This window comes from Colletotrichum tamarilloi (assembly GCF_030869305.1).
Source record: "Colletotrichum tamarilloi strain Tom-12 chromosome Unknown Scaffold_259.1, whole genome shotgun sequence".
Classification (NCBI taxonomy): domain Eukaryota; kingdom Fungi; phylum Ascomycota; class Sordariomycetes; order Glomerellales; family Glomerellaceae; genus Colletotrichum; species Colletotrichum tamarilloi.
In genome coordinates, this window is record NW_026849642.1 from 1 (window position 1) to 22390 (window position 22390).

Here is a 22390-nt window from a genome sequence, read left to right on the forward strand (position 1 = left end):
TCCTCGAGAGCCTGACGAAGCTGATCTTCGGTATATTGAGGCATTATATATAGAAGAAGACATGTGCAAAAGATGAGCCCATTTGGACGCGAATTGAAAATGTTGTGATAAAAGGAGGTTGGGGGTGGGCATTGGGTTGTGGTGGATTTTCGCGTTTTTGTGGGTGCCAGAAACAGGGGGGTGCCAGGAAGTGGGTATGTTGACTTAAACAACTCATGAGCAAGCGACGTTCACGTTAGGCGTATTGTCCTTATAGATCCAAGGACGAAGCAAAAACTCGGCTTATCTTTTCGGCCTCTCGGGTGTTCAGACCGTAGAGTCCGCTTGTGTAAGATTATGGGGCCTGGAGTGCTTGAAACCCCGGCGAAGGCTCGATCGCAAGCCTCGCCCGGCAATCAAGCAATTGCGGACTCCATTGTCGCTGCATGGAATCCCTCCAACACAGAAGACCGGCACCAGCAAGGACAGCAACAACAGCAGCAGCAGCAGCCTCTTCAATCCAACCAACAAAGCAAGACATCTCGAAACCAGCCCCTCCCACGCCGCGTCTGCACAGCATGCCGTCGCCGGAAGGTCGGTTGCGACAAGAAACAACCGTGTCATCACTGCGAGAAGTCTGGAACAGACTGTGTCTATCCGCCTGAAGGAAGCTCGGCTGCGCGGCAGTTTCTCACTGACAATCAGCTGTGGGAGCAGCTTCACCGTCTGGAGCCGATGTTCAAGACCTTGGCAGAATGTATGCAACAAGGCAATATTCCAGGATCCTCTGCCCCCATCGTAGGGTCAAGCTCCCGTCCAGAGTCAATATCAACACTCCCTCAAACGCAACTACCAGAATTCAATAATGATTCTGCCTCACCTTCACCACCAACCCCCCCGAATTCAATCGGCTCGTCGACAAGCGCATGTAGAGATACAAGGAAAGAGAGCGTCGCGATCAATTTCAGCACTATGCAGGTGGAACAGGCCGCCATCTCTCTCGGCCCGAAATCTCCGGCGGGGATTCTTGATTCCACAGACGGTGACGCATCGAACATCGAGATTCCCAACATTGACTGTGACAGTGCTCAAGGCGATTCGGTCAACTCTTGGTCACCATACGGGACCTCGACGGGGAAGCTCGTTAGGGATGATGGTCGTGAAAGATACGTCAGTGGAACATTTTGGGAAGCTTTGCATACCGAGGTACGTCAATCTACCTTAGAGAAGGCAGTTAGTGATTCTCTCGTTATATGCTGACTGTTTATCGATAGAATGACCTGGAAGATGGCGTGATCAGCGAGGACGATTCCGAGTTCGAAGAGCAGACATCATCGTCTCGGTCAGAACTTTTGCAGTATTCCTTGCTATCTACTGGCGGCACCCAAGAAACCGACACTTACTCCCTGCATCCTCCTCGCAATCAGAGACTAGAAGCATGGCAGCTGTACAACACCAACGTACACCCTGTCGCTACCGTCCTGCACATACCCTCGGTTGAACTGGCCGTCCTCGAAGCAATGCAAAACCCACAAAATCTTACAGCCCCCTTGGAAGCCCTCTTGTTTGTCATCTATGTTGGTGCAGTAAACAGTCTGTCCGATGATGAATGCGAGGCGCGTTTCGGATCAGCTCAATGTGATTTGTTGGGGAAATTTAGGCGAGGTGCTGACGCTGCGTTTGCTCGTGCGAGGTTGATGGTAACGGATGACATGCTTACACTGCAAGCTTTTGTGGTTTACCTCATTACGTTACGGTGCAGAGACCCTACGTATTCATGGAGCATGACAGGACTAGCTGTGCGGCTTGCTCAGTCCCTAGGCATGCATCGAGATGGGAGCACGTTCAATCTCCCCCCTTTCGAAGCTGAGATGCGTCGACGATTGTGGTGGAATATCTGCATTCTAGATACGCCAGCGTCCGAGGACTACTCGTGTTCATCTGGCCTGTAAGTTGTTCCTGCCCATTAAACGCTTGCATCGAGACTAATCACGTTTGTCATTAGTCTAGAGTTGAGTAGCTTCGATTCAAGACCACCAATCAATGTGAATGATGAGGACCTATACCCGGGTATGACAGAGTACCCCTCCGAGTCTAAGGGAATCACGACCATGTCCTTCACTGCTGCCCGTTGCTGGGCATCAGATATCTGGCGTACGATAATTGACACTCGGAGAATCGACCCAACATCCGGAATGAACTTTGTCTCAATGACGATAGCCGACAAGGAGGCCTGGGTTGAGAGACAGCGAGAAAATATCGCCAGCAAGATATCCAAGAGTCAACCATCTCATGGCTCTTTACACTGTGTAAGTTGCACACAACTAAGGCATCCAAACTTCATACATGACATCCAAACTCTGACGTCGCATTTGCTCAAGCTTACAACCTCCTTTGTCGGCACCATTGTCGCAAATCTACGCCTTATGGTCCTCAACCCATTATCATCTGGTGTTTCCCTCACCGACGAGCAAAAGAGGCGCGCTTTCCAGAACGCCATCGACTGTATGGCGCATTCGTACCGTCTCCGAACTGATCCGCAAGTAGTGCAGTGGTCATGGCTTACAAAGTGCTACAATGAGTGGCACGCTTTTGCGGTTGTTCTTTCAGAGCTGTGCAACCAGCCTTTGGGTAGGGATGCCGACAAGGCATGGCGAGTTGTGGAGCAAAGTGCTGTTCTTCGTTGGGACTCATCAACGAGGCATAGTCGGGTACACCAGTGGCGCTCAGTAATGAGAAGTATTGACAAGGCGAGAAGACGGAGAAAGAAGGAGTTGGGTCGCCGGAAATCGTTTTTATCAGATCGGCGCTCATCGTCGGCATCCTCTGCTGCGAAACGTCCGATATTGGGAGGTCGGTTCTCGTCCAAGGGCATTGCAAGACCACACGCCAGCACGAATCTTGTTCAATGCGACAATGCTCAGTCGGGTGTAGTTTCTATGCCCCGTAGCGCTGAGCGAGAATTCGACACAGCGATGTATAATGCAGACGAGATGATAGGGCCCCTCTTGGAGATGGACGATATGTGCGATTTCACCAATGCAGACGGCCAATTGTATTTTAGTCATACTTAGAGTATCAAGTGAGCCTCTTCGCGGTCATGGAAATTTCGCGTCTCAAGATGTCAATTCTAACTAAGATATCTAGAATTTTCCAGAGCCCAGAGATGCGAGATCAGCACAGTCTTGCAGCCAAGACCCCTTGAATATCTTCCTTCGTCATGTGAATTATACCCAAGAGCTCGTTGTCGCGACTATAATCCTGTGCATGCTCTGGAGCAAAGGTCGCTCTCATTGCAAATGCTGCGAATGCCTTTGGGCTGAACTTGCCCGATGCTAGCTCATGTTCGGCGTTCTTGACAAGCGATTCGGTGTTGACTGCAACCGCCTTCCAAGCGTGATCTTGATCCAACGCTTTGAGAGTTTCTAGTAGCTGCTTTGGGGTCATCGCAAGGTCTCGGATACGAACGGCCTTGTTCTTAGTTGCGTCCAGGTTCTTGAGGATAGCAGCAACAGCCTGCGCGACTGTCTTGATCCTCGTTGCAGAAAATGTTGTGTCCCCGCCATCGAAGATGTTCACTGTCCGGGTCGAGAAGTTCGCAAATGCCCCGAGTGACAGGCCTTCGTCAAACAAAACGCTGTTGTAGACGTAGGTGTAAGTCAATCCAGTGCCCCGGACTTCGTTCTCCAGGTAATCTTCGACCTCTACCTTAGTTCGGTAGGTCGGAAAGGCACGAATCTTAGGGTTCTGGAGATCCGCACCGAACTCCGACGGGATGAATCGTTTTACCCCAGCGGCGATCGCAGCATCGATGAGTTTGAACTGGCTCTGCAATCCATTCTGCTTGCCAACTGCAGAAACTACAGCGTCGGTGCCCCCAAGAGCATTCTGAAGTGACTCGGACGAATCATAGTCGACTTCTACCACTCGGGCTTTGACAGGGTAATCAATCGGGGTGCTTTCGTGGCGAATTAAGACTGTCACATCGAACTCTGCATCGAGCAGGGATTCTAGGATACGAAGACCCAAGTTACCGCTCGCCTGATCGAGCACGCTCTTCGAATCAGTTGATTGCTCTGGGATTGAAGTGATCGTCGTTGATCAAAGCATGTTATGACTCACCCCAGCCAAAGCAACGGTCTTGGTTGCGTTGTTCTCTGATACAGCCATCTTTGTGCGTGTGGGAAAGAGCTTGAATTTGGATTTGTAAAAAGAGGACAGCGATGGATCACAAAGACAAACAGAATGGTAGAGTCAAGGGGCTGACAGTTGCATTCTAATATCCCTCGCGACTTTGAGCAAGATTAGACCTTCTGCGGGGAGAAGGCTACCTACATTACGTGACTCTCGGGGTCGTTGCGCCGCCTCGCTCTTTCGGCCGGCTAGATGTGATCTGCCCGCCGCCTGTTCGGCACTTCGACGGTGCGTCGCTTCTAGGTGTGAAGAAGCAGTTTGATATTCAACGGATTAGCCCTGGTGTATGCTACAAGACTTTATTAACGTGCATGTACAAGAAAAAGTATAGCAAGTGCCATTCTCCTAAGTTACTAGTACGTGCTAAAGTCCTAAGTTTTTTTTTGCTTCTTGATCAAGTTGTTTGTGTTGATCCGGTACATGGCAACAAGAGCCTCCTTCGCCTTTTCCATATTCAAATTTTTCTGTCGCTGCTGAATCTCCCGCTGGCTCTCAAGCAACTTATCCCTGATTTCAGCCCACTGCAAAGTGGATCCTGTCTCTGCAACGGTCACTGGGCAGACTTTGCCTCCTTGCTTCCTCCAGACTCCGTCTATGAGAACAGCCTCGATGTCTCGAATATCGCTGTGACGAACAACCGCAGTCAAAGGATCCGAGTCTGCTACGCAACTCATTGTCACACTCCCGGCAGCATCAAAGAGGACCAGGTCAGCCAACTTTCCCTCCTTTAGGGACCCAATCTCGTCCCCCAAAAGCACCGCACGCGCTCCTCTGATGGTCGCTGCGTTGAAAGCATCCTGGGTGCTGCCCGCCGGCTGGAGATTCAGTTTCTGAGGAGCGCCATCTGGACCATTTGTCTCCGCAATCGCCTCGCGTTGGCGCGCCATCTGCAAAGCAGATCGAGCGAGAGACAGGATTGAGGATGTGTTATTTGTGTGGCAATCGACACCGATCGTGTAGTTAATGCCTGATGAGAAGGCAAGAGGCCAGCCGAAGCCCATCTGAGCTTCTGTGTCTGGAGTGCTCGACACAGCAACCTGGGTTTCAGCCAGTTTGGCTTTCTCGCTCGCATCAAGGCCTGTGGCGTGCGACAGCAAGATGTCACTAGGTGACTTGATGAGACCATAAGCCTCCAGGGTGTGGATCAGGGGGTTTGCTCCTGGCTTCCAATCAGAATTTCACATATCCATGGGAAAATAGTAACGCCAAGCGCCAGCATACGTACCAAAGGTTGGATTTTTCGCGTAGTGAGAGGTAAAAAGCTTGATACCAGCATGGCGAAGTCCGTTGAAAATGCCTACGATGGCCTCTTTGGGGAGAAACCAGTAGTCGAATCCGAATCCGATTTGAACCCTCCCGTTTCCATAGGGCTGTGCTTTTGCAAGCTCAAAGATATGCGCCATGCTTGAGTCTGGCATGATATCCATTGATAGCTCGCAGGTTTTAGAGTCCCATTTCGTGAAGTATGGGGCTTGGGAGTAGGCGAAAATTGAGCGAATGCCTGAAGCAATTGTGGCCGATAGCGCTTGGGTGGCTATGTAATGAGCTCATCAGTATGTTATTCTGCTAAATAACTCCTCCATTCGCCGAAAGAGTCCTACCATGGTCATTGGTTTGATTGCCATGAGCATGATCAAGTACGAAAGTTGTTCCAGCATCTATCGCTTCCAGTGCGCCACCCAACTGGCCCCAGAACATGTCCTTGGGAGAATAGACATGGCTTTGCCAATAACCTGAGCTGTGTTAACGAGGCTGCTCTATAATTCTTCGTTGATATAGACATAAAATAACTTACCAGAGGGAACGTAGTCAAAGATTGATTGGTCTGCATGGCACCCCTTGAGCTGGGTCTGCCAAAGGTGGTGATGGGTGTCAACAAAACCTGGGCTAATGATCTTGCCGCTGCAGTCGACGAGCTGAGCTCCTGCCGGGAGTGCAATTGCTTTTCCAATCTTGGCAATACGGTTGCCTTGCACAAGTATGTCGGTGTTCTTGAGAGGCGTCACATCATCTCGCTCATTGTGAAACAGTAGGGTGCCGCCTTTCAGCAGAATGGAGCCGGTTGCTTGAGGCGTAGTTTGGCTTGTTGTCATTGTGCGACGCGTATCGGGTGTCGGTTATGATTGGTCAAGCTAACAACGAAAATCCGTCCGTCCTCGAAGTACAATGTCACCGTTAGAGATGGAGTTCTTAAGCAGATGTATTTAGAGATAATTCACTTACCCGAGCCCGGACTTACGGAGCGGGGCAGCGACAGGTGACCGGCAACTTCGGCCGAGAAATCCGAGAAGGCCGGTACCTTGTCAATTGCATTAACCAGTCAACGAAAAGAGAAGCACGGCGCCGAAATGGAATTCAACAAGGATGTGGAACCCTTGTCATAGTCGCTGCTAACTACGTAGTACAGTATCAATGATGAAAAGAAAGAGACTTGTGACCCCTGCATGTGGTTCCAGTGCCAATTGTTGCACACTGATCTGGTGAGACCAACGGAAAGGGAAAGGGTAAGGAATCAATCGTGGATGTGTGGAGATTTGAATTATTATTGCCTTCCACTACAATCGAGGATGCGACTGCGTCGTTCTAAAAATTGGTCTGAGCAAATGTGGCAGTTGCATGGCCTGAGGTGGGCAACGCATGCGGCGACCAGAGAGAGGAGCCACTAGGTATTCCCAGATATGTCTGCAGAGCATATGTTAAATCATGGGAGATGCGAGTCTGATGTTCATCGTTTGAATTTATATCTCATCTACATGCATTTGCTAAAAGATAGTGGTCTTTGGAATACTTAAAGAAGATTCTCGACCTAAAGTTCGTGACGGACGGCACTTTAGTCGCTCTTTTGGAAAACCATCTTGTTCTTGATATGACCCAGCTTCTCGATCTCGACCTCAACCACATCACCATCGTTCAAGCAGCCATTGGTGTGCCATCCTACGCCCTCCGGCGTTCCGGTCATAATGATAGTGCCTCGACGCAGCGTGCGACCGCGAGACGCGAATGAGATGAGCTGGCGGCATGACCAAATCATCTGAGACGTGTCACTGCTTTGACGGACGGTGCCGTTCACAGTGGTCGTGAGCTTCAGATTTTGTGGGTCGGGGATCAGCTTAGGGGACACTAGGCTGGGTCCAATAGGTCCGAATCCGTCAAAAGACTTTGCGTAGCCCATTTGATATCCGGAGACGTCGAGTGCGTGAAGGTTACGCGCTGACACGTCGTTGCTTACGGTGTAACCAAGAACGTAATCCAGCGCCTCGTCTTCGCTGATGTCGAATCCATCTTTGGCGATCACAACGCTTAGTTCACCCTTGTAATCAAGTAGCTCCTGCGCGTCTGGATGGATCTTGATATCGTCCAGCGGTCCTGAAAGCCTGTCGGGAGGGGTGGCAAAAATTACAGGCTTCTTGGGCGGTTGGAACTTTGAATTGAGAAGTAATCCTTAGCGCCTGCTTTGTTGGAAGCCTTTCAGGTTCAGTCGCATCACTCTCACCTTTGTTTCGCTTGCATGAGACTTGTAATTGACCCCAGCACAGATAATGAGGGGTGTGTTTGGCAGCGGACACAATAGCTACGTAAATGAGATTAGTCTGTGTAAACTTCAGTTCGAGATTGGACAGTCCTACTTTGCCGACTACGGCTTGATCATCAGATACGTTGAAGCCAGACTCCAAAGTACCCAATACTACTTGCACTGTCTTTCCAAGCAGCTCCGATGCCGGAACGTTGTTGTCAATATTACCATATCTCTCAACGCCTTCCGCGTCTTCAAATCGTATCAATCTGTCAAATGACATGACAACTTATTGAGATGAAGTTTGTCTTTTGTCCGGTTTCGTTTTGATTATGAGTGACCCGAAAACAAGAGGGCGTGGATTACTGGCTGCTCTGAAGCAAACATAATTTTTGTCGTCGGTCGAGTGAGATTATATCTTAGAAGGACGGGAGACATTACGTCGACGCAGTCTGGTCTCGCAGCGCGTTGACGGCAGTGGTGGACTGTGCTGGAGAGAATGGCCGGCCGAGGATTTGCCTTTCGGCAACTTACACCGAGATCACGGGAGTTAAGTCGCCAGTCAGTTTACCCCAATTCGGGGATTCGGAGGGCGAGGGCAATAAGAAGCGTGGAAATAACAGTAATTACCACTCTCTTCCAACAAGCGTGATCATTAAACTTTCATATTCACATTCAACCCCTCCGCTACGTTGCTCCTCAGACTGATCGTCACCACTGCATTCAGTTCACATAATGACCCAACATTCGGCTGATTCTCGCATCCTTCTCGAGCGTCTCTCTCACGTCCGTTATGGCCACCCCGACATTCAGAAAGCAAAGGAGTTCTATACCGACTTCGGTTTGATACCTGTGCGGGAAACCGAGGATAAGGTCTACCTACGAGGATTCGGAATTGATCAGTTTTGCTACGTTGCTGAAAAGACGAACGACGGCATGAGGAAGTTCAGGGGAGGCGCTTGGATTGTGCAGTCCATGGCTGAGCTAGAGAAGGCGGCGAAGCTCCCCGGATCTACCCCGATCACCGACTACGATGCTCCAGGTGGAGGGAAAGTCGTCATTGTCAAGGATCTCCTAGGAGAGCCAATCACTTTGATCTACGGCCAAGAAGACCGCGTCCCCGAGCCTAGAGAGGTTCCCAAGCCAGTAATGTGGAATACCTGGGAGGACAAGAAGAGGCTGGGTGAGTTCCAGCGACCAGATCGAGACCAACCATCGAAAGTACACAAGCTCGGTCATTACGGGTTCGAAGTGAACATCGATCGTCTGCACGAGGTCTTTGACTGGTATAGCGAGGTTTTTAATTTCAAAAAGACCGATTGCCTTTACCACCCCCAGAATAATAAGACAATCATGATCTTCATTCATCTCGACAAGGGCAAGGAGTTCGTCGATCATCATGTTGGTGTCTCCCCGAACACTCTGAGATTTTGTATGAGCTGACATATAAAATGCAGAACATCTTCATCGCTGGTTCGCCCGAGGTTACCGATGGAATCAAGGCTCATCATAGCAGCTGGGAGATAGATGATGTTGACAGCCAAGTAGTTGGCCACCACTACTTGATCCGCAAGGGACATATCAACGTTTTCGGCGTGGGAAGACATGTCCTCGGCAGCCAGATCTTTGATTACTGGTAAGAGTCTTAGCTTCAAATGTTTCCTTGATCATGGCATCCCTAATATCCCTGTCTAGGTTTGATCCCTCTGGATTTGTTGTCGAGCATTACGTCGACGGCGACCTCGTGAACGAAGACTCTCCAAATGCCAATGAGCCAGCTGTTGCTGCCACAGTCTCCAGCTGGGGACCGGATATTCCTCGTGCCTTTTTCACGAAGAGATACGAAGATCTACCGGGACTCAAGGATTTCCCTACCATGCCGATTGAGGCATAGATTTGAGGGCACAAACAAGGCACTGAGAAAGGAGGCTACGGAGAATACTTGCGAGAACTTAGGCCATAGTAAGAAGAATGCAGCGGTTTTATCAGTGTCAAGAGCAGTTTCAGAAATGAAGCACGCGTATTGGACCTTACTTAGTTGCGCAGTATTTACATTGGGTTTTCTGGTCCGCTTGGATCCAATGGGTCTTGGGAATGGAAAAAACACCCACGGATGTGATAATATTCTGAGCTCGACGAGTTCTTGTCTCAACTACGAACAGCTGTTGATTTGGTGAGATATTTGCTTTCGGCCACTCTCGGTGCATATATCCCGAAGATCCGTCTGAAGTATGGGTCTCAAACCACCAGGACGCACATATCAATGACCAAAGTATTTTACCTTACTAAGTAGAGGCCCCCTTACTCCCACTGCGAATTTGACAACCATCAAGTTGACAAGATTCCTACTTCCATTCTTGCTTCTGAAGCTTAGGTTCCCTGCTCCACTTGTTTCAACCTACCATACTAGACACTCTCGCTAAATTCAACGCCCGCGCAGACCATGTCACCACCAGTTCATGCGCCTATACCGCCCCGGGGGACTATGACGAACAAGGTAGCCCTCGTGTCGGGTTCGTCAAAAGGCATTGGGGCTGGAATTGCAATGGAACTCTCAAGTCGTGGAGCAAACATCGTTCTGAACTACCCTTGGGGTTCTTTGAAGCAAGAATGCGAAGCTACTGGAGCGAAACTCCAAACTGATTGGATCGCGGTCTGTGCCGACCTCACGGCGGATGAAGGGCCAGAAGAATTGGTGCGTCAAGCTGTGGCAAGGTTCGGTCGCATCGATATCCTCGTGAGCAATGCCGGATACGTGCCCATTGCACACCTTTGGGACGCTGACTTGAGCATGTGGGATCAAGCCATGAACCTGAATGCACGCGGCGCTTTCGCACTGGTCAAAGCAGCGCTCCCACATCTCACGCCTTACAAACCGGCCGACCCTCCGAACATGTCTGGTACTATTGGCGGCTCGCGCATCATCATGGTGGGGTCAGCGGCGTCCCGAGTACCGAAGCCGACTCAAGGAATCTACGCAGCGACCAAAGGGGCTTTGGATGCAATCTTGCGTGTTTGGGCAAAGGAATTACCACCGAAGTACGGCTGCACGGTCAACATGGTTGCACCAGGCCCAGTACTGACAGAGAGTTTTTTGGAGCACTTCTCTCCCGAAAAATGGGAAGGATTGAGAGAAGTCTTCATCAGAGATACACCGGTGGAAGGTGGTGCGGCATCTGTTGAAGATGTCGCATGGGCAGTTGCGTTCTTAGCTGAGGAGCGATCACGGTTCATCAACGGCGAGTACATGTTTGTGACAGGCGGTGTGTCCATGCAATAGAAGCTTTTTGTCAATTCATCTTACTTCCTAATTGACCATTATCCAATCACTACATTTCTTAACTACCTTACACCACTAATGTGAAATCTATTACGCACACCGACTGAAATTTGACAATTTGGTTTGTTCAACTTATGCAATGATTGAAATGGCACACAACAAAACATGGATACACCGAATCTGCCTACTTCTATCTACCATTCCGAATGCACCAAATTAAGTTAATTCCTCTTTCACGACTGCATGTGCTCCATGATGGCACTTATCACATAACTTTAACTCAGCTCTCTCGATCTGAAGCAGTCTCGTTCGTAAGTCGACTCGTCAACAGCAACTCCCAGTCGGGGTCGGGAATAACCTGCGCTCGTTAGAAAACCATTAGCATTCCGATCGTCGATAGCAGAAGGCAAGGCGTCGTTCTTACCAATCCCTCGAACTCGATGTTTTTCGGCCGCGTCTTCAAATCCCCAGATAGCCGGATATCATAGCGCGTGATATACTCGATCAGTAACAGCTTCATGGCGACCTCGGCAATGTATCGGCCTGGACAAGCATGCCTGCCATAACCCCATGTTAGGTCCTTTTTACCTACTGTCACCATTTGATTGCTGCTTCGGGCCTCTTCTTTAGCGACGCGCATTCGATAGAATCGGAGACCATCAAACACCTCAGGATTCTGGAACAGATCTTGGTCCATGTTGATGGCTCCAGTCGGCAATGCGATGCGTGCGCCTTTCGGGATGCGAAGGCCGTTTGATAATGTGAAGTCCGACATAACCTTCCGCTGGAAGCTTGCTGTTATGATTCGTTGATGTCAGTTGAAACGTCCCCTCGTTGCCGTAGTATTGTGTTGGACTTGTACGTACCCAGATCCGGCGGGTTCAATCGCTGAGTTTCCTTGATGACACTATCCAGCTTCATCATATCCGTCAATGATTGCTTACTGAGTACCCCGTTCCCTCGAGCCAGGACCATTTCAATCTCATCACGAAGTTCAGAAATGTACTCCGGGTAAGTCGCAAGATCCATGAGACACTGGGTGACTGTTGCAGCCATAGATTGAATGGCGGCTACGCACAAGTTGATTTGAGCAACTGTGTGCGCCTCCACGTCGTCTGGGCCAAGAATCGTGTCGGCAAGATAGTCCAGCAGTGCGGGAGGACTGCTCAGGGGCTTCTCTCCAAGCAGCCTTCTTCTTTGCAAAGTCTTGGCTACCAAAGCTTTGCCTTCGCCAAAGCGCTGCATCATGATTCCGCGTCCCTTGACAAATCGATGGACAAAAGGTCGCAGCGCTGCTGGCCACTTCTTCAGATTTTCCGTCCAAACGACAGCAGAATGAACATGCTCGCTGGCAATATCCAGCCATTGATCATTGTCCGCCGACTCAGCGCTGTTAAATAGTCTTGCGGAGACACGAGAAACCTGACGCATAACGTGTGGCCACGGCTTGACAACTGTGGGAACTATTCGAAAAGTAAGTATTGCCAAAGGGGAAAGCATTATTAGGTGGAGTCCAAGTGTCTTCAAGAAACGCCTGAGAGCTAGGTTGCTGTGGCTGAAGGATTCAAGGATTCGAGACTTACCTGCATAGGTTTCGAGTGGCCAGTGGCTGCGTATCAAATCAATAAGTACTGGAACATATTGCGCTGAGAAGAGTTAGATGCATGATTGAGTCTTGGAACAATAACTTCCGAGGACTGCTCACGAAGACTCGGGTTCAGCTTCTTATTTACGATGGCGATTTGTTTCTCATCGAGGTTGCCAACTTTAGTATACTTCTTCATACTAAACTACCATCCCCAGAAGGTTGAGCAGCGAGTTAGAAACGACTTCTTCACTGTTACGAGAATAAGTGAATTTCATGTCAGGTACGTACCTCTTCTTCGAGAAATGCAGCGAAACTCAGGGACTTGTGGCTTCCTAGCCCGTGGAGTAGCTCGAGGGGTATAATGATGTTCGTGCCTGCAAAGTTGTCAACGGCAGGGAACATTTCGCGAATGTCCCCTAGTATTTTCCAACTAACCTTCAGTCGTGTTTATCCCAAATACCCGATTTTGGAACTTATCGTTGTCAGAAATTCAGCTTGGAACCCCGTTGTTGCTAATCACAATCGCAAAAGAAATGAGCATACTTTGTTGTAACTTGTGATGAACAACCTTCTTGTGTCTTTGATGAAAATATCAATTCGCTCCTGTCGATCGGGTACCTCATCTTCCAATGCAATCGAAAGTTTTGGCATTCTGACCTCGACTGCAAATGACCAGAGAAGCAGCACCCCGAAGGCGCAAGCGCAAAGAATTGTCCATCCCGCCACTGCCAACAGGTTTTGCTGAAACTTGTCCCTTAAGATTGGGTAGTAGAGCCCAATTTGTGCAGACATTGTGTATAAGTTTTGTGATAGCAGTGGCTTGTGCTGGGTCTATTGAGTTGTGCTGTGTTCTTTTGACGGTGTGAGTTAAAGTTCAAGTGAACATTGAGAAGACGTTATTCATGTCTTGTCTATTGACCTCCCCGAAGCTTTCCAGTCATTATGCCAAGACCGATTGCTTTCCCAACCCTGGCAGATTGTATCAGCTCAGTCACATGCCTGGGGCGTGATTGAGCTCCGGAGTTTTCGGCCGACACGCTATGGCGGCTTACAGGAGCTCGGTTTCTCGGTCATTCTGCCAGGCGTCCAAGCAAGCACGTATCCCGGGTACTAATTTTGAATTCTTTACTGTATAGGATATGGTCACAACAGGGCGATTCTGGCTAATGCCCAACCGAGTGGTTAATAGAATGCAGCACCTAGAATCAGACGCCTTCGGTCACTAGCTGAAGCATTAAGAAACCTTTTCGGATTCTATTATCTAGTATAATGCATCTGTGTCAGCTCAGATCTCATATCTCAGTCACTGTGTCATCCGTCTCCTGGGCCTGACATCTACCTCACGCCCCATCATTGTCTTTGCTGAGTGAATACGTGCTTGATTTCCAATGTCACCAGACAAAGACCTCAGTCTGGCCATCGTTGGCGGTGGTATCGGTGGCCTCTGTCTGGCCCTATACATCACAACTCACACGAAAATCCCGGTCACTGTGTATGAGAATGCTCCAAAATTCGGCGAGATAGGAGCCGGTGTCGCCTTCGGACCAAATGCAGTACGAGCAATTACGAAGATATCGGAGCCACTGGCGGCTGCAGTTGAAGCTCGGGCGAACAGAAACATTTTCGCAGACAAGGAAAACATCTGGTTCGACTTTAGAGTCGGGATGGACAGCGCCGATGAGACCGCCAGAGCCCGTGGTGTCGTTGCCGGGACGTACCTCTGCTCTGTGGAGCATCCCGAACCAGGAAGCTGGATGGTGAATCGCTCGCATCTTGTTGATGAGATAGCCAAGCTCCTTCCGACTGGAATAGCGCAATTCAGCAAGGCTTTACACGGTATAGACGACCTTGGAGACAATGGTGTCCTTTTGAAGTTTGGGGATGGGACGTCAGCGAGGCATAGTGCCGTCATCGGATGCGACGGGATCAAGAGTCAAACCCGACGCATCATGCTTGGAGAAGATCATCCCGCCACCAATCCCTCTTATACCGGCAAATACTGCTACAGAGGAATGGTTCCGATGGACAAAGCTGTGGAGCTTCTAGGCGAGGAGAAGGCGAAGAACTGCCAAGCATATCTAGGGTATCACGGCCACATGCTCACCTTTCCCGTTGCTGGTGGTAGAATGATGAATGTGGTCGCCTTTCAGTCGTCAAAGGAATGGCCTCACAAGACGATGGTCATCCCGGCAACCAAGGAACAGATGCTGCAGAGTTTCAGCACATGGGGTCCGGATGTACTCAACATTGTTCGACTTATGGGCCAATCAGGTATTTGGGCGCTCTTCGATCTTTCGCCTATGGAGAATTACCACAAGGGCAGGATTTGTCTCCTCGGAGACGCTGCGCACGCTTCAACACCCTTTCAAGGAGCCGGTGCAGGTATGGCCGTGGAGGATGCCTATGTTCTCGGAAGGCTCCTCCACAATGTCCAGCAAGCACAGGGTCTGCCTGGCGTTTTCAAATCCTTCAGTCGAGCTCGAGTTGAACGCACGCAAAATCTCGTTGCTACAAGCCGAGAAGCTGGTCACTTGTGGCACTTTGAAGCTGAGGAGGATGACCTTGTGAAGATCACGGAGATTATGAAAAACAGGATGAGTTGGATTTGGGACAAGAACCTTGATGATGACATTGCGCAGGTTACCACAAATTCCCAGAGAGCAGATATTCAAGACTAGGTAGCTTCAAGTACTTGTGTGTATTGTAGTGATGATACTCATACTAGTATTTTGTGTATTGAGCATGTGGAGTGCAAATATGAACCGGCTTGATGAGAAACACACCACGTGGGCAGGTAAACACCATAGAATCTTATGAACCCGGCAAAGACAGATGATCATACGTTTGAAAAGTACTTTACGCACTTGGCAGCCCAGAATTTGAGCTGGAAGCAAGCTGAATATTTAATACTAAATGTCTAGGGACACGAGCTCTTGTCCAATCTATGCCTTTGGAACAGCGGGACTGATGCTCATGCTCTGTTCAATGTCGTGGATGATATCGTCAATGTGCTCGATGCCAACTGAAACTCTGACCATTTCCGGCGCAACTCCAAGATCGATCTTTTCCTGTGGTAGCATAGGTTTATGTGTTGTCGACCAGGGGTGCATGGCAGTCGTTTTCGCGTCTCCATATCTAACTATAAATCAGCACAAGTAGCAGGTGTGTGCCAACGGCACGGTATTCGTCACTTACCCTGGGTTATTCGAGATCATCTTGAAGTTGTCAACCAGCTGTTCACCAGCATCCGCTCCGCCCCTGATTCCAAACATAAGTACCGCCCCAGCTCCGCGGGGTAGATACTTCTGCGCGAGCTTATAGTGAGGGTGACTAGGAAGACCAGGATACGAAACCCACACTACGTTTTCGTGTTTCTCAAGCCAGTTCGCGAGAGCAATGGTATTCTGAGCGTGTCGCTCGCAGCGTAGACTCAGAGTCTCGATCCCGAGCACGAACTGCTGGCTGTTGAAAGGAGAAAGACAGGATCCAACGTCTCGGAGGATCTGCCCTCGAATGCGCATGATAAAGGCCTCTCTCCCAAATCGCTCGGAAAAGTTCAACCCATGGAAGCCAGGACATGGTTTGTTGAACTGTGGGAACCGAGTCGAAGATCTCCAGTCAAAGTTGCCAGAATCGACGATGATACCGCCGGTTGCACTCCCGTGACCGCCGATCCACTTGCTCATGCTCTCGACGACGATGTCTGCTCCGTGCTTTATGGGCTGGCAGAAGTATGCGCACCCGACGGTGTTCTCGACTACAAGAGGAACTCCCTTCTCATGAGCAACTTGCGCAATAGCTTCGATGTCCGGAACATTGAAGTTGGGGTGTCCGATAGTTTCGATATAGACGGCTTTGGTGCGTTCATCAATTGCTGCTCGGACTGCTTCCACAGATTCTTCCACGACGCGACATGTTACGCCGAACTCTGGTAGGAGAAAAGAAAATTGATTATATGCGCCGTGATAGTAATGCTTCGTCGCTACAATGTTCTCACCGTGTCCAGCCAAAGCAACCATGGTCATGAACACGGCTGCCTGACCGGACGAAACTGCCACGGCTGCAACGCCACCTTCAAGGGCTGCGACACGACGTTCAACCACGGCTGTAGTTGGATTACCCGTGCGGGTCGCAATTTCACCCTCTTCCTCAAGGTTAAATAGCCGAGCAGCATGAGCTGAACTGTGGAAGTTGAAGACGTAGGTCGAGTAGATCGGGACCCCACGCGCAAGCGTTGCAGAGTCAGGAGTTTGCCCTGCGTGGACTTGTAGAGTCTCAAATTTGGGAACATGGTTAGATCCATTCTGGGCGACTTGAATCACTCGCACATTCTGTTTTTGGTCTTGTTGGATGGTCGCCATTTTCGAGTCTAGCGGGAAGTTTTCTCGACTTAGGATTGTATGTAGTGAACAACAGCAAAGGGTGGTAATGTCAATAAGAAAATGACGAAGCCCTTCGCCACAATATGCTTTCAAATTATTGTCTCAAGTCCAAGAAATGGCTCACGACCTGAGATTACTATGACTAGTTGCAATTCAGTTGGCCCATGTCGTTGGAGCAATGGGTCTAGTAAGACGGCGGGGTGGGTAAGAGGCATTATCTCGGGCATCTCGGGCCTTCGGCTGGCGACCCCGAGTTGGAAGGATGGTTCGCTGGAATTCGGGTGCCGCGGCATTCCATGCTTGCAATCATTCATGATGCATCGAGTGATTCTCCCTCGTGCCAAGATACCAAACGTCTTCAGTCCAATGTCCGAGATTTCATATATTCCAGCCTGAAGCTGCAACTACTGGCCATCTGGTCTGAAAAAGGAGTATCAACGCATCGTACTCTCTACTTTATTTACAGTCACTCCACACAAATCTATAAAAATGACTGCCGGCAAGAAATTGAAAGTCATCATTGTTGGCGCCGGCTTCGGCGGGCTTGGAGCCGCAATCGAATGTGCACACCGTGGCATGGATGTCACGGTGTTGGAGAAGTATCCTGACTCCAATAGCCAAGGTGGTAAGCATCACCAAACCGCCCCTCTTTTTGTGTGGCAGAGCTTTGGTCGCAATGATCTACGAAACTCACTACGGTTCTCCTTGGCAGATATTCTTGATTTCTTCCCCAATGCTGGCCGTATCATCAATCGATGGGATGCAGGCAAGGTTGGCCAGCAAATTCACGACACAGGTTGTAGTCAAATCCGCACCATGGAGCTGTACAAGTACGACAGCAAATTCATCGTTGATGTTCCGTGGGCAAGGGATGGAAAAGAACACAACATCACCTATGCAGGCCACCGAGGCAAGATTCACTCGATTTTCCTTGCTTATGCGAAGACCTGTGTCCAGGACATCAGGATCGGCGTCTCAGTCACGGATTACCTTGAAGAAGAAAGCCAAGCAGGTGTGAAGCTCAGCACTGGCGAGACTATTTGGGCCGACTGTGTCATCGCCGCAGACGGCCCACGATCCATCGCTCGAGCACAGGTTTTGCATCTTGACGACAAGAAGATCGACGAGACCACGAGCGGCTGGTCTGTGTTCAGAAGCTTCTTCAAGACTGACGAAACGATGAGAAATCACCCCGGAATCAAGGATCTTTTCCACGAGGATAGAGATACTGTTCGATTCTGGATGTATGACAACTTGAGCCTGATGGCCTTTGTTTGGAACCAAGCTCAAGATATTGCCTGGGTCTTGGTTCATCCGGTGAGCGCTTCAGCGTTTACCCAAGATAATGTCGATAACTTACTTACTGACTCACGTTGATAGGACGACAAAGAATCATCTGAATCTTGGTCCAATATCGCCGAAAGAGAACATGTAGCAAAGTGGATGAGTTTCTTCCCAGGAAGAGATGCACAAGCGCTCCTCGACGTTACACCTTCTAACAAGACCATCGATTTCAAGCTGGTCTATCGGCCAACCATAGACACTTGGGTTAGCAAAGGTGGCCGCACGATTCTCATCGGAGATGCTGCTCATGCCAACCTTCCTACTGCCGGACAAGGCGCTTCTCAAGCTCTCGAAGACGCGGTGACGGTTGCTGAGTGTTTACAGTCATCCAACGGAGACGTCAAACTAGCACTTGAAGCCGCACAACGGATCCGGTACCATCGGTCCAATGCAGTGCACAAGAGTGGACAACAGAATAGAGACGCATTCTACAAGATTCCCTGGGATGACATCGAGGCGGCCCCGGAAGAGTGGGCCAAGAAGCGGTTCCCCAAGCTGAAGCCCTGGGACCCTTTGGGGTTTGCAAGAGAGCAGTTTCCCAAGGTTGCTAAGGACATCAAAAACGGTGTCACGGGACATCTTAACGATGTAGCTGTGGCTCCGCCCCCTGGCGGGTACTGGTGATTTGAATTTTTGATGAAGCTCGCACACCTAAGAATGCTTTGAGTTGTTACGTAACCAACTTATTAGAGTATATAGCATTGGCACGCATACTAGATGCATGATTTAGAAATGTTGGAATATTGATCCGAAGTATCAGGTTTGAAATGTGTAGTTACATTCGAAAACTCCATACGATTAGCTGTGTTTAAGAATGGACGGCCAAGTTTACTCTCATAAAGATTTGCCAATTCTCCCATGCCAATTGAGTAAAAGGGCGAGCGAAAGCACATATGCCAAGGATTGTGGTAAGTAGACAATGAAACCATGAGCGTATGGAAACGACTTTGGGGGGATCTTGAATTCTTGGCCTGGCATGAGTTCTCAGAGATTGACGTTGCAGTGAGTCTATCGCGATGTCATGTTGCTTGCACTATTACTCCCTACGAGAATATCGAGATGTTGTGGTGGGGTGCAGGGACTCCGTACACTCCCTGCAAATTACATCTGCCGAATTCTCAGCGCCCAGCTGAACTGGAAATGCTTTCTCGGCGGGCATTCCGTCTCTACCATGCCACGTACCATGCTGAGTCAGAACTCTCAAACCGGTTCCTGCCTGCGTCGGTAAACCATCATACTCGGGCTCTGGAACTTGAAAGCCGATTGAGACACTGCTGGCGTATACGGATAGCGCAGTCGTAACATCGGAGACGAAACCTAGTGGCGGATGCACATCTGTACGGGAATTCGTCACACATACTGTACAGAAATGAGGGTCCTTGGGAATTCCCATTTTGCGATCACAGAGGGGAGAAGGGGGGAACTATAATGTTAGCCTGAGGCATTCGGCCGAAGCTAGTGCCTAAAGCTCGGCACTCTCGGGAAATACGCCGCTCAGCTATGAGCATGCCGCACAACTCAGCACGCACACAGCCAGACAGCGCGCGCTGTCTCTGAATCTACGGCGTTTGGTTCAGGTGCACCCCTATCACCGGACACTCGTGGGTTCGTTGATCTAACCCGGAATGTCTTATCTATCGCTTCATGGTGTGTAGCAAGAGAGTGTGTGGTATCTCTAACGCGTACCTGGAAAAAAGAGAAAAATGCGCAGGTGGCCGGCTCAGCGCTCAGATCAACGTCAAGAAGAGATTTTTGAGTTGTCTGCGAATGAGTTGACAACTGCTACATTGACTTTAGATCCCCCAAATCACCACAACCAACACTTGAGTACACCCGACTGCCAGTCTACGGAGACAATTCAACCTCAAACTCAGACTCCGACTGTAACACCAGCAGAAAATACACCTCCGCATCCTGGATCCTCCGCCATCATGGCTTTGCTCACCCCCGGGCCAATCGTCTCACACGTGCTCATGGTCCTCGTGGCCATGTTGAACATCTGCATTCTTTCTTATGATGCTGGGATGATCAACAACTTGAACTCGGTTAAGCCATACCAAGACTGTGCGATTATCTGCCCGACCCAGTTTCCATAGCTAATGACTTTCAATAGACTTCAAGTTGAATAGCGATATGATTGGATTGAATGTTGCCATCATTAGTGCCGGTTCGATCTTCGGTGCCCCGATAGTGGGTCCCGTCGTTGATCGTTGGGGACGGAAGACCGGCCTCGCCGTTGGCTCCATCTGTATCATTCTCGGAGTTGTACTTCAAGCTTCGGCCTCGAAGGGTGAGAGCTCTTGCGGAAACGTTTTGCAAGTACGACTACTCACCAGCAACGCAGTTCCACAGCTCATCGTCGGCCGCTTCATTATCGGATTTGCCTCCCTCATTAATGGTTCCATTGCTCCCATGTGGGTTATGGAGGTGGCGGCGCCCAAGTATAGCTCAATTCTTTCAAGCACCGTCTTGACATCCGTACCTTTCACGTCGTTCTTGGTCAGTTGCATTGTCCTGGGCATCTACGACAAGCAGTCCGACTGGGCATGGAGAGGACTTATGCTTGTAAGTGTCTATCCCCTTGAGACAACATCAAGGCTCTATCTGATGTCTCTTAAACAGGGAGAAGCAGTGCCTTCTATCATCTCCCTGTCTCTCTTACCATTCGTCGACGAAAGCCCACGCTGGTTGTTCTCAAAGGGCCGCCATGACGAGGTAACGACGTGAAACATACTCCTGGTTTAGGGTCATTCGACTGAATATTTCTCAAGGCAATAGGGGTGCTCGCTCGATTACATGCGAACGGAAACCGGGAAGATGCTTTGGTACTTTCAGAAACACAAGAAATTGTCGCGGCTTTGAACCACGAGAAGGAGAGCAATGGAGGGTGGAAAGATCTCATTGCGCCATGTGAGCCAGCTTCAGCCAAGATGAGTCGCCGAGTTGACAACTAACTAACGGGGAAACACATCAGCCCCAAACCTAAAACGGTTCACAATCGCTATACTAACGAATATCTTCTATCAAATTCTAGGCGGAAATATGATCTTGTATGTTACAAGGACATAATCACATTCTGATTGTTCTAGCGCTGACGAAATCTTCTAGATACTTCTCGTCATTCTTGATTGGAAAACTAGGAGTTTCTGAGCGGAAGTCTGTAATCCAGATCAACATCGGTTTGCTGCTGTGGAAGGCCTTTTGCAGCGTGGGCGGTGTCCTCATCATCGACAAGATAGGAGCTCGCAAGCCATTGAGTAGATGCCCCTCGACATGAGTTTTCCGCTGGATTGATCTGACCTCCTTGTCTTTCTACCTAGTTACCGGAACTTCCGCCACAGTTGTTCTGTTTGGAATTCTGGCCGGCCTGTCTTACCTGACCGAGGTCCATCCCGAGACAAATGCGTATGCCATCGGTGCGATTGTCGTTGTTGCCCTGTTCCTACTTGCAGTTGCGGCAAGCTGGTACGTGAACGAGCTCTCAATTTCCTCAAGTTTACTAAAATTCGTGCAGGAGCATCTTGGCCTACACTTACCCTCCTGAGGTGCTGCGATACTCTCAGCGCGCTAAAGGGGTCGTAGTTGCCCAAGCAATCGGGTATGCATTCAGCTTCCTCAACCTTTACACCACTCCTCTTGCTATCGAAAGAATCTCTTGGAGATACTATGCCATCAACGGTGGTTGGAATCTTGGAATACTATTTGTCGTTACTTGGCTGTTCGTCGAAACCAAGGGCAGAACCTTGGAGGAGATGGATGAAATCTTTGACGGGGTTGTCTACTCGAACAATGTCATCATTGATGGCCAGAATTCTAAGAGTGATTTGGGGAAGGACGTCGGTGATAGTAGCAGTGTGGCCAAGAGGAAGCTTAGCAAGGTCAGCACCCGGGAGTAAAGCAGATAAGTCAACATACCCACTTCCTGGCACCCCCCTGTTTCTGGCACCCACAAAAACGCGAAAATCCACCACAACCCAATGCCCACCCCCAACCTCCTTTTATCACAACATTTTCAATTCGCGTCCAAATGGGCTCATCTTTTGCACATGTCTTCTTCTATATATAATGCCTCAATATACCGAAGATCAGCTTCGTCAGGCTCTCGAGGA

At 49.6% G+C, this 22390-nt stretch overlaps 10 protein-coding genes across 10 annotated transcripts; 6 read left to right on the forward strand and 4 right to left on the reverse strand.

Annotated features, from left to right (window-relative positions):
* Window positions 1–336: 336 nt before the first annotated feature.
* Window positions 337–3053, forward strand: CTAM01_16753 (uncharacterized protein; the record flags this gene model as incomplete). The annotated part of the gene is made up of 4 exons (XM_060532745.1): window positions 337–1185; window positions 1254–1927; window positions 1985–2288; window positions 2361–3053. The coding sequence occupies 4 exons, from the start codon at window positions 337–339 to the stop codon at window positions 3051–3053; spliced, it is 2520 nt and encodes an 839-aa protein (XP_060372668.1).
* A 100-nt stretch (window positions 3054–3153) lies between these two features.
* On the reverse strand, window positions 3154–6266 carry CTAM01_16754 (uncharacterized protein; the record flags this gene model as incomplete). Its single annotated transcript, XM_060532746.1, has 5 exons — window positions 3154–4020; window positions 4102–4170; window positions 4728–5251; window positions 5399–5707; window positions 5969–6266. 5 exons carry the CDS (start codon window positions 6264–6266, stop codon window positions 3154–3156), a joined length of 2067 nt encoding a protein of 688 aa, XP_060372669.1.
* Window positions 6267–7003: 737 nt separating this feature from the next.
* Window positions 7004–7970, reverse strand: CTAM01_16755 (uncharacterized protein; the record flags this gene model as incomplete). Its single annotated transcript, XM_060532747.1, has 3 exons — window positions 7004–7594; window positions 7667–7744; window positions 7800–7970. The coding sequence occupies 3 exons, from the start codon at window positions 7968–7970 to the stop codon at window positions 7004–7006; spliced, it is 840 nt and encodes a 279-aa protein (XP_060372670.1).
* Window positions 7971–8422: 452 nt separating this feature from the next.
* CTAM01_16756 (uncharacterized protein) lies at window positions 8423–9581 on the forward strand (the record flags this gene model as incomplete). Its single annotated transcript, XM_060532748.1, has 3 exons — window positions 8423–9088; window positions 9145–9323; window positions 9383–9581. 3 exons carry the CDS (start codon window positions 8423–8425, stop codon window positions 9579–9581), a joined length of 1044 nt encoding a protein of 347 aa, XP_060372671.1.
* Window positions 9582–10130: 549 nt separating this feature from the next.
* Window positions 10131–10967, forward strand: CTAM01_16757 (3-oxoacyl-(acyl-carrier protein) reductase; the record flags this gene model as incomplete). Its single annotated transcript, XM_060532749.1, has 1 exon — window positions 10131–10967. One exon carries the CDS (start codon window positions 10131–10133, stop codon window positions 10965–10967), a length of 837 nt encoding a protein of 278 aa, XP_060372672.1.
* A 280-nt stretch (window positions 10968–11247) lies between these two features.
* On the reverse strand, window positions 11248–13347 carry CTAM01_16758 (uncharacterized protein; the record flags this gene model as incomplete). The annotated part of the gene is made up of 8 exons (XM_060532750.1): window positions 11248–11325; window positions 11392–11762; window positions 11834–12430; window positions 12551–12613; window positions 12673–12757; window positions 12844–12929; window positions 12991–13027; window positions 13099–13347. The coding sequence occupies 8 exons, from the start codon at window positions 13345–13347 to the stop codon at window positions 11248–11250; spliced, it is 1566 nt and encodes a 521-aa protein (XP_060372673.1).
* A 596-nt stretch (window positions 13348–13943) lies between these two features.
* On the forward strand, window positions 13944–15233 carry CTAM01_16759 (mannitol 1-phosphate dehydrogenase; the record flags this gene model as incomplete). Its single annotated transcript, XM_060532751.1, has 1 exon — window positions 13944–15233. The coding sequence occupies one exon, from the start codon at window positions 13944–13946 to the stop codon at window positions 15231–15233; it is 1290 nt and encodes a 429-aa protein (XP_060372674.1).
* Window positions 15234–15497: 264 nt separating this feature from the next.
* CTAM01_16760 (O-acetylhomoserine (thiol)-lyase) lies at window positions 15498–16916 on the reverse strand (the record flags this gene model as incomplete). The annotated part of the gene is made up of 2 exons (XM_060532752.1): window positions 15498–15690; window positions 15751–16916. The coding sequence occupies 2 exons, from the start codon at window positions 16914–16916 to the stop codon at window positions 15498–15500; spliced, it is 1359 nt and encodes a 452-aa protein (XP_060372675.1).
* Window positions 16917–17426: 510 nt separating this feature from the next.
* CTAM01_16761 (uncharacterized protein) lies at window positions 17427–18905 on the forward strand (the record flags this gene model as incomplete). The annotated part of the gene is made up of 2 exons (XM_060532753.1): window positions 17427–18254; window positions 18318–18905. 2 exons carry the CDS (start codon window positions 17427–17429, stop codon window positions 18903–18905), a joined length of 1416 nt encoding a protein of 471 aa, XP_060372676.1.
* Window positions 18906–19984: 1079 nt separating this feature from the next.
* Window positions 19985–22177, forward strand: CTAM01_16762 (uncharacterized protein; the record flags this gene model as incomplete). The annotated part of the gene is made up of 7 exons (XM_060532754.1): window positions 19985–20345; window positions 20395–20846; window positions 20904–20996; window positions 21053–21191; window positions 21371–21538; window positions 21602–21746; window positions 21796–22177. 7 exons carry the CDS (start codon window positions 19985–19987, stop codon window positions 22175–22177), a joined length of 1740 nt encoding a protein of 579 aa, XP_060372677.1.
* Window positions 22178–22390: the final 213 nt, after the last annotated feature.